A 10,936-nucleotide genomic window follows, 5' to 3' on the forward strand; every position below is an offset into this window, starting at 1 on the left:
TGTTAAACACCACTATGATTCTACGCACACGTACTTTGAAGTTGAAATAGAAATATGCTTTTTCCCTGACAATATCTTTATGTTCTTTAGTGACCTGATCTTCCAACAGTCTGTTGGAATTCCCATGGGCATGAAAGGTAACCTGTTTTTATATTCTTATGAACCAGAGTTTATTCAAAAGCTTCGACATGAGGAGAAAAAATATCTTGATATAACCTTCAACTCGAATTTTAGAAATATCAACGACGTTTTATTTATCAACAATAGTCATTTTCATATGTCAATATCCCTGTGAACTCGAAATGAAAGACACCACAGTCGTCCACTTCTGCTTTTGTTTCATACTTAGATATTTTATTGAAAGTAGATATCAACGGCAAACTAACAACTCAACTTTATGAGAAACGGGATGATTTCAGCTTCTCTATCGTAAACTTCCCATATTTATGTAGCAATATTCCACTATCACCTACATACGGTGTTAATATATCTCAAATGATTCGATACGCAAGCGCTTGTTCTGCGAATCATCGGTTTTTAAATCAAGTCAGGCTACTGACAGTTGATGTTACAGGGGATTCAACAGTCTCATTTAAAATCAGCATTGCTGGTGTGTCCAGGTTTCCGTGTTTGCCCAACTCTCTATTTTGTATTGCTTATAGGAGTTATGAGATTGATCACTGTTCGTTATCTTCACCTTTCATTTCCTAAATACTAAGGTCGTTATCACGATCTAGTTTGCCAATACAGCTTGTCATTGGGTCAAATGCTGCCTGACGTGTTTCATACCGATTGTTAGGCCGTTCTTTACATAGTGATATTGACCAATGATAACTCCGTTTACCTGATCAAGTTATAGGGACCACGGCGGGTGTGAATGGTCGACAGGGGATGCTTACGCCTCCTAGGCACTTGATCCTACCTCTAGTGTATCCAGGAGTCTGTGTTTGCCCAACTCTTAATTTTGTAGTCCTTATTGGTTTTATGAGATTGATCACTGTTCGATATCTTCAACTTTTCATAATGTCACGTTTATTTCATTATCAATGTTAAATTATGTCACTTTTATTTCATTATCAATGTTAAATAATGTCACTTTTATTTCATTATCAATGTTAAATAATGTCACTTTTATTTCTTTTCAAATGAGTCAAAGATTCTCGAGAGGAACGTTAAAAAATATACAACCAAATCACCTTTGTTTCATTATCAATGTTTACATAACGTCACGCTTTTCTCCTCTCGATATCATTGTCCGTAAATTATTTTACTTTGTTTCATTATCAATGTTTACATAACGTCACGCTTTTCTCCTCTCGACATTCTCATTGTCCGTAAATTATTTTATGCATTGCTCTTCGTGCCTAGAAATTTAACGATTGTTTATATAGTAACCTCACTCTCATCATAACTGTAATTCTGTATGGATGAAATAAACGATGAACGAGTCCCGTAAATAGACGATATTCTCCGCGTTATTACGATATGTGAGCCAGTGTATGAGAAAAGGGGTCTTCTGGCATATATCCTCCTAATCATTAAGTTGGTACATACTTTCGATTTCGATAGAAAAATCTACAAAGTAGTAGTATAATAAAAAACAATATCTATATATATTGTTTTAAAGAAACTTGTATATTACCTCAGGCTCTTTCTTTTTCAACCTCCAATTATCTCCCTCGCTTGATAATGAATTATAGTTTCGATGTCCATTGGTTGCAAACTGCATAACGAATTTGAAATTGCACAGCTAAAGAGGCCCCGAGACAAGAAAATCTGCACACATCACTTCGTACATTAACTGTCACTCCCGGTGGTTCAATACAGGACCTTCATTGTTCTCGCCATGTGAGGATTATTCATGAAATTAAATGCAGGATGTAAACACTGTGACAATGAGATTATAATACATCTAGATACGTAGAGCATGTGGATGAGGTTGATACTTGATATTATCGCACTAATCGAGACCACAATATCGACCGAAATAGACGTCCAAAGGCTGCTGCAGTGACAAAATTTAACCAAAATTAACAGTCAATTAAAATGCAAAAAATACATATTAAATTTTGTAGAACATTCTTTTTAAAATAAAACATCGTGGACATGAGTCTCTCCTCTTCACCATTATGGATTAATCTTTCATTGTTATTCTATAGTTATAAATTTTTCTTACTATGAACATTATTTACAGTAATTTTTATTGAGGATTTATGTAGAAATACATCATTACGTTAGTGATTAATTGATAATCTATTGGATTAATTAGATAAATTGTCAGAACTATGACATTGTTGCATCAAGAGAGGTTCCGATACGAAATAGATCAGTTCTAGTTTAGGAAACAGTTTATGTAGCATGAAACTCAACTTCTGTTGTCTAATTAGTCACGTCCTATTATTTCAACAAATATACCACTGTTCGTTATCATCACCTTTTCATAGAGTAAGGAATATCAAAATGAAAAATAATAATGCAGATTTTATTAATATCACAAAATGTAACAGTTCGTTCCTTCTTTTTCTTTTTAAATATCCTTCATATTTCTACTCAACTGCACATGTACATATACTTTTTCTCCGGTCAATGAATTAATAATCATTTTACGGAAACAAAATATTGAAAATTTTCCGCGAAAAGCGTAACACACGAGTCACGTATGTTAACGGAATCCGACTTTCCACAAAGTCAATATCAGAATCCACATTACGAGTCCGAGTAAAAACGAAATGAAAGCGAAAGTTTTGGCTCTGCTGGAGGCCTTGTATGCAGCAGAGTAGTTATAGACATCGTAGAAACGATTTACCTGTAAAGACGAACAGATACTCATGTAGCTATAAACATGTAGCATTCAGTTTACAAGCAGCTCTTTTGGCTACAAACAGTCAAAGTATTTCTCAAATAAAAAAAATATCAGTACTTTTGACATCGTTTTCGAACGATACCCAACTCGTTTTATTCTTGATAGCTTTGATTAACCAAACAAATACAAAATATGCATATTTACCTTTAAAGCAAAGAAAATTGCAACAATTGCGGTGGGTGGAAAGCACAGAAATGTTAGTATAGATTCGACGAGATGGCTCTTTGGTCTTGCGTGGCAATACCCATGTTTAGGGGCCAATCCAACCTAAATGTTTAATTAACATACCTTAAAACAACTAAGATGTCATGCAATGCACATGTTGGAATTTTTAACCATTTAGTGATATCATTCTAATGGCTGTACACGTCCTATTTATGTGGTAGTCATATAATTCTACCTTAGAACGTCATAAAACAATGTAGACAAATTCACAAAAGTCTGAGATTGTTTCTTCTTATTTACTACACATTTCTTCAAATCATCAACATTGGTGTGCATATACAGATACTTTTGGAAACTTAATTAGTTACCCTTCTATTCAACATTTGGTCTTATATAAGAAACCCATTGCATACACATTATGTAAAGGATATAAGCCAAAAATTGTCCATTCTTTGAGAGAAAGAACTGATCGAGACCCGTAGGTCCGAAATCAGTTAATTCTCTCACAGAATAGACAGTTTGAGGCTTATATCCTACTTAAAACATTTCATCTTTTGTTCTAAGAATGGACAGTCTTAGGTAAACCCATTGACAATGATAATTATGAATAAAACTATTTTTGAAAAGTCTGACAATATAACCAGTCTTGCGTAGAAGTCTGTGTCAGGCAAGTAGTCTTGTATTGCAGGTTTTATATTCAATCACTCTATAGTACTGAGCCATATCAACATGTCATCCTATGATGGGGAGAGCATTTTCATTGCACAATCAAAATTTAAGGATTTTAATGAAAGTACTGCAAATATTATCTTAATGAGTGTTATATTCTGGATATGGAAGGTAAGAAAGATATGGAGCCAAATTTTGACCTGAAAAGCATTGTGTTTTCAAATATTTGGATGAGGAAATAATTAACGCCAGTCAAAATAACGCAATACGCCCATCTCGTGAAATGAAATTATTCATAAAAGCAAAAATAATAGTTCAGAATTAGGGTATGATAATAAAGAAAACATTAAAAAGCATTGTGAAGAAGTTTTGGAATGTGCCTCTGAATCCAGCGAAATTCAAATACAGTATGGAAATATGTCTTTCAAATTTAAGTTTTGATGCGATATGATAAAGGCCAATGGAATTTTAAAAATTGTGAATCTTAAAGTTAAAGCGGGGAATTCTACTAAGGGGAATTAAGTGTTTCAGTGATTTTTCCGATATCTGTGTTGATTATTACTTGTAGGGAATTTAAAATAAAATTTGTATCTCTTTGACAAACGTATTGTCTTTCTCTTATTTTCAGCCTACCTATAAACGTTTAATAAGTCATTGGGTTTACCTTGCACTGTCCAATAAATTGAGAATTACTGTCTATTATTTTTAAGAGCGGACAATATATGTCCTTTCTTAAAAATAATGGACAGCAATTGTCAACTTAGTGGACACCTACAGGTAACTTTTTCACTACAAGTGGACTTTCTCCTATTTAAAAGCATAAAAAGACAAAGGATTGCGTAACAAAAATGTTTTAAGTTCCCTTCACAAATATTTTTGTTAAAAATCTTACATGATCTTCAACTTTGTTCTTCACTGTTCCTTCTGCAGTGCTTTCTTTTTCAGTGACATCAAAACTGTGGTAGCTCACGGGGTAACCAACACTCATGTATAGATATACATTGGTTAAGGGAGAACCGACAGACACCATTCGGCAGTATTTCACCGACAGGCACCAGTATACCACGAACAATGACCAGTCTTTCACAAACAGGCACTATTCAGCATCCTTGCACAGTGGATTTCGTTTCACAAATCATGGGAGATGCTTTCCCGTATAATGTGCATACTTCCTGTACTGAAGTTCGGAGGCGGATTTTAATACACAGGACGAGGGGAGGATTATACACCTCTACAATGGTGGCTTTCAATAGTGTCTTGGTTTGAACAAACTTGAATACACACCACATACGGATGTATATACTTGTATAGTTAGACTATATATCAAATATCAATGTGACAAATAACTGATTAATTTGACCCTAGAAGATTAATTAGAAAATCTTTTAAGACACACACACACATACAGATATATATATATATATATATATATATATATATATATATATATATATACAAAGCACTAAAATGACCAACGACACGAACAACCGGATATATATATATATATATATATATATATATATATATATATTTACAAAGCACTAAAATGACCAACGACACGAACAACCGGATTGTCAAATTTTCCGGACGAACCGTCCCTTTTTCAGGATAAACGAAAAGAATTAAATAATGTGGCCAATATCAACAGAGAATAATAACAAAAACTAGATATAAATTTGTCAACGTAACATAGTTATAACTCGTTCCACTTAAGATTAATTAAGTCTATATTTATCACTTCGTACATTTTGGATCAGCTCTTTGGACGAATAAGGCATGTCCTAATTCGCTCCACTTTTAACATTGATTGGCAAGCATCATGATTAAAAAAAAAAAAAACCCCATGTAGTTTGCGTTGTAAATACGTTTGTAGATTAGAGTACTTGTAGTGCTAGATGTATTTATGCAAGGTGAAGATAACGAACAATGTTCAATCCCATAACTCCTACAAGCAATACAAAATAGAGAGTTGGGCAAACACGGACCCCTAGACACACCAGGGGTGGGATCAGGTGCCTAGGAGGAGTAAGCATCCCCTGTTGACCGGTCACACACGCCGTGAGCCCTATATCCTGATCAGGTAAACGGAGTTATCCGCAGTCAAAATTAGTGTGCCAAGAACGGCTTAACAATCGGTATGTAACACGTCAGACAGCATTTGACCCAATGATAGGTTGTATTGACGAACTAGATCGTTATAACGACCATAGAATTTGCAAAATGCTGACTTCAATCGAGACTGTTGAAACCCCTGTACCATCGACTTGTTTGTCAGCAGCTTACCTCGATTTAAAAACTGACTATACACAGAACAAGCTCTTGCATATCGAATCAGTTGAGATATATAAACACCATATGCAGGTGATAATGGAAGATTGCTACATAAATATAGGAAGTTGATGATGGAGAAGCTGAAATCATCCCGTTTGTCATACAGTTGAGTTGTCAGTTTGCCGTTAAATAAAATATCTAAGTATGAAGCAGAAGTGGACGACTCTGTGGTGTCCTTTATTTCGAACTCACAGGGATATGTAAAACTTATACGGTACCAATTTTGAAGCACCAGATGCGCATTTCGACAAATAATGTCTCTTCAGTGATGTTCAACTGAAATGTTTGAAATCCGAAATAACTATGAAGTTTTAGATCTAAATATAGCCAAAAACAGCGTGCCAAACAAGTGGAGCCAAATTCGTCCAAGGATAAGAGCTATGCATGAGGGAGATAATCCTTAATTTTGAAATGAATTTCTAAATTTTATAACAGCAATTAAATATACATCCGTATTTTCAAGCTAGTAACGAAGTACTTAGCTACTGGGCTGTAGAGACCCTCGGGGACTAACAGTCCACCAGCAGAGGCCTCGACCCAGGGGTCATAATGTAAAACTTATACGGTACCAATTTTGATGCACCAGATGCGCATTTCGACAAATAATGTCTCTTCAGTGATGTTCAACCGAAATGTTTGAAATCCGAAATAACTATGAAGTTTTAGATCTAAATATAGCCAAAAACAGCGTGCCAAACAAGTGGAGCCAAATTCATCCACGGATAAGAGCTATGCATGAGGGAGATGATCCTTAATTTTGAAATGAATTTCTAAATTTTATAACAGCAAATATCAAATCGACATATGAATGAAAGTTATTATTGTTAATAGACAAACCGTCATCGATATATCGATATGTCGAACTGAAGGCCACAGTGAGAGATTTTTTCTTCTTACGTAGAAGTTTTTGAATAAATTCTGCTTCATATGAATATAGAAACAGGTCAGCTAACAAAGGAGCACAATTCGTACCCATGGGAATTCCAAAAGACTGATCACCAAAGACCACGAAGATATTTTCAATGAGGAACTCTAGCATATTTTTTATTTCAACTTCAGAGTACTTGTGCGTGGAATCAGAGTGGTGTTTAACAAAGTAAGTTTTTGAATGACTGATCACTAGATATGAATATTTCCGTTTTCCATTTTTGTTGAAGAAGCAACTGTCTATGATATCAAAAAGTCTAGTCTTTAATTTATCGTGAGGAATGGTCGTGTATAGTGTTGAAAAGTCATATATGTAGTTTATTATTATTATTATTATATTCATTTATAAAGCGCAAAATTACCTATAGTTTCTATGCGCTGTACAATGTTTGTGCTAATAATCATTGATAATATACTAATAAAAGACCTGCAAGAGCTGTAAAGAAAATGATAAAAGAATAGAAAGAATTAAAATAAAACATGGTAGTAAAATGACGAAGTGATTGACTTTGAGTTGAGAAGATACAATTGGCATACAGGTATTCGTGTGCTGGGTCAAAATTCAGTTGCAAGAGCTTGCACATGGAATCCTTGATATTACACTGAATTTTACATTCACAGGGCATATTCACGCTTGAACAAGAGTGTATTTAGGTTCTTGCGGAATGCTCCAAGTGCTCCAAACACTCGAAGTTCCAGTGGCAGTTTATTCCACAATTGTGCAGCTAGTGTTTTTATGGCTCTTGTACCGTATTTGTTTGATGACTTCTTCACTACCATTTTCCATTGGTCGGATGATGATCTCAACGTCCTATGTGCCTGGTAAACAGGACATAGCTCTCTCATGTATGCTGGTGTTGAGAAAGAGTGTAGTGATTTATGTATGGTTGTCAGCATTTTAAACACAACACCTTGATTTACCGGTAGCCAGTGTAGTTGTTGAAGTACCGGCAAAATATGTTGTCTGTAGCATGTTCTTGTGAGACAACGTGCAGCATTGGTCTGAGCCACTTGTAGTTTTTGTTATTATTCTCTGTTGATATTGGCCACATTATGTAATTCTTTACGTTTGTCCTGAAGAAGGGACGGGTCGTCCCGAAAATTTGACAATCTGGTTGTTTGTGTCGTTGGTCATTTCAGTGCTTAGTATAATTTTTTGTATTTAACCTTGTATCCATGTTATGGATCCGACACTTTAAGGTATCGGGTGTTGTTGGAACTTAGTGCTTATATATATAATGTTTGTATGTATGTATGTATATATGTATAAGCGAGTTGAGTTCCAACAATATTCTATACCTGGAAGTGTCGTATCCGCAAAGTCAAATACAAGAATTGCACAAAGCACTAAAATGACCAGCGACACGAACAAGTAGATTAACAAATGGTCTAAGGTCAGAAGCAGCCGTCATTTATTACATTTGATAATTTTTCACTGACCTTTAAATTCCAAATTTAAGACACATGGGTCACACATGTTTCACGTATGAACCGTAAAGTTCACCAGTAGCTCGTCTCTTCCTTCGATGATTTCTATGTATTTGTTTAAACTGTGTAAATATTGACAAAAGGAATTAGAATTTATGGCACATGATATTTAGACATGAATATTTACAACTGAAGAACTTCACATGGTTGTTTTGAATTATAAAAGATTAATATTCCTAAATCAGTGATCATACATCGAAATCTACATATTGGAAACCACTTTACAATTCATATCATGGGGAAAAAATATTATCAAGTTTGATTAGATTTCTAAAATACTTAAACATGTAAGTAGCTATGTACAAGATATTCCTGGAAATAAGTACACTGTATATCTATCCTCAAAATTCTACTAACATTACAGTTTTAAGTACCACCTCTGCATGAAAGATAATATATGAACGAATTTCAAGTTTATTTTATTGAAACAAGGCCCAATTGGGGTATATGACTGAAAATGACAAGTTATACACATAAAATTGGAACATTGTGAACCTGCGTTACATATAAACCTGTATACTGTAGATATGATCTAAAGTATGGGAGATACATTGTATACAAATATTACAAAATTACAGTTCATTGGTTACTGACAGCAAGATCTGGCATAGTTTTGCAAGAGCGAAAAAGACTTTCAAGAGTGCCTTCCTTATTTAAAAAATCATGAAATCTAATTACAATAGTGTTATCGATATGATATTATGCTAAACATTTCCTTTGTTCAGATATTAAAAAAACCCACACTCCAGCATGTAATGAAATACACCACCAATAAGTTTAGTTTCACATAGATTACAAATTCTATCATCCCTGTAGAGAGCCCAAAATCTATCTTCCTCGATTGGGAACCTAAAATGACATAAAGCCTCTCTTAAATCATGTGGGTGATAGAGCAGAAGCCTCTCAAACTTATGCAAAATCTTAAACATTCGACAATTGCGAGCGTTGGGCATCTCATAAATTTGGAGTACCAATTTTGTTTGATCCATTAGCTAACACTTAACCACTTTAGTAAGGTAAGGATACTTGTCTTGGCACGCGTTGATAAATCCAAAACCCCGATAAATCGCATATAGTCTGCGTTTTTTCTCTCCATTCATGTTGACCATTTTGATTCATACTGTACATGTGTGATGTGTAATTAGAAGTATAGGGTTATGTTCCCTTTAATGTTACGGAGGCAGCATGGGATGGAGGCGTACGACTTCAATGGCTGTCAAAGTTAAATGCGTCCTTTATTAGAATAGAATTTCATTTACAAACTTTATATGGAGTACATTGTATAAGAATGTAGGTCAATTCATTAAGATATTACGTTTCTTTTGGTCTTGTTTTGTTTTTTAAAGAATCTGAATGCCTTTATATGCGGGTTTAAGTTTCAATTAAACATGTTCAGTTAAAAATTCATCAGCATAGCATAAAAACTATTTGAAAAGCAACGAGTGAGCCTAAAAAAGCCTTATATAGTATCAGAACATGATAGACAATGAGTGACTGAACTACTTGTTTTAAGTAAAAGTATATACCATATTTTCCTCTTTATGATCTACCTCTACAAGTGATCGTTTCAACAAAGTGAGTTTAAGAAAACATAATTTACACTTAAGTGTAAATAAAATACGATTAGTATTACACCAGATTTCGTTATCAAAACACAGTAAACCAGAATCAGTCCATGATCGAATTAATGATTCTTGACCATCTGAGAGCAAAATATATAAAAACCATTTAAGATATTCAACGTATAACGATCATAGTTCATATCTAGTAAATGGATAGGGTCATCAAATAAAAATAATCCTCCATAGGATTTTAATATTTTTTGTTTAAAGCTTGTTATATTCCACGTAGAGTTTTACATTGAAGTCCAGGGGAAGAACATGTTTAATTTTAAAAGAAATTATATTTTTATGCAATTATCTTGGTAGAAAGTTTACATAAACTTTCTTGTTATTAAATATGAAATAAGATTAATCACTTATCACACATATTTTTTAAAAATTAGATTTTTCTTATTTTTACAAAGGACAGATAATACTTTATTCTTCAAAAACTTCTCGAGTGCAAAAAGGCCAGCTTCTAATCATTTACGTTTCCTGTGAATTTCATCTACTTCACTTTCATAAGTATTTAACAATAAACATTTATGTAGATTTAAATCCTTCAGTATTGTTCATTATCCTTTCGTTAAAGATTGAATACATTTTTGTACCTTAAAACGTATTCATAGTAATTCTCTTTGTATGATTCTTACAGGTTGACTAGAGCGTTCGTTTCATGCGCGGGAGGTCGCGGATTCGACCTAGGTGGTAGCTCCTTTGCCAAACCCCCGGTAGTTAGAAGCGAAAGTCGCAGGTCTTTTGAATGAGACAGTCGTTGGAACAATGAAAAGCCCTCAGTGCCATGCAGAGTATAAAGTTTTGATACTTCCCCTACAGATAGGGACGTCTGTACATGAATGGAAAATTTCTAAAACGGAAGTAAAATTAGCAA

General features: G+C 34.1%; 1 protein-coding gene across 2 annotated transcripts in view; it reads right to left on the reverse strand.

The window, feature by feature from the left end:
- The window catches only part of LOC125672885 (uncharacterized), a 14,849-nt gene extending 9,898 nt beyond the window's left edge, over positions 1 to 4,951 (reverse strand). Inside the window, exons 1-3 of one of the 2 annotated variants that reach the window (XM_048909112.2) lie at positions 4,590 to 4,951; positions 3,008 to 3,130; positions 1,643 to 2,806 (exon numbers count right to left, since the gene is read on the reverse strand). In XM_048909112.2, coding sequence (XP_048765069.1) covers positions 1,643 to 1,729 — 87 coding nt within the window. In that variant the 5' untranslated portion in view covers positions 1,730 to 2,806; positions 3,008 to 3,130; positions 4,590 to 4,951. Of the gene's footprint in view, positions 1 to 1,642; positions 2,807 to 3,007; positions 3,131 to 4,589 lie in introns of those variants that run through there. The other variant, XM_056167125.1, reaches the window with a different exon arrangement.
- Between the last annotated feature and the right edge of the window lie 5,985 nt (positions 4,952 to 10,936).

Source organism: Ostrea edulis, chromosome 1, assembly GCF_947568905.1.
Source record: "Ostrea edulis chromosome 1, xbOstEdul1.1, whole genome shotgun sequence".
Classification (NCBI taxonomy): domain Eukaryota; kingdom Metazoa; phylum Mollusca; class Bivalvia; order Ostreida; family Ostreidae; genus Ostrea; species Ostrea edulis.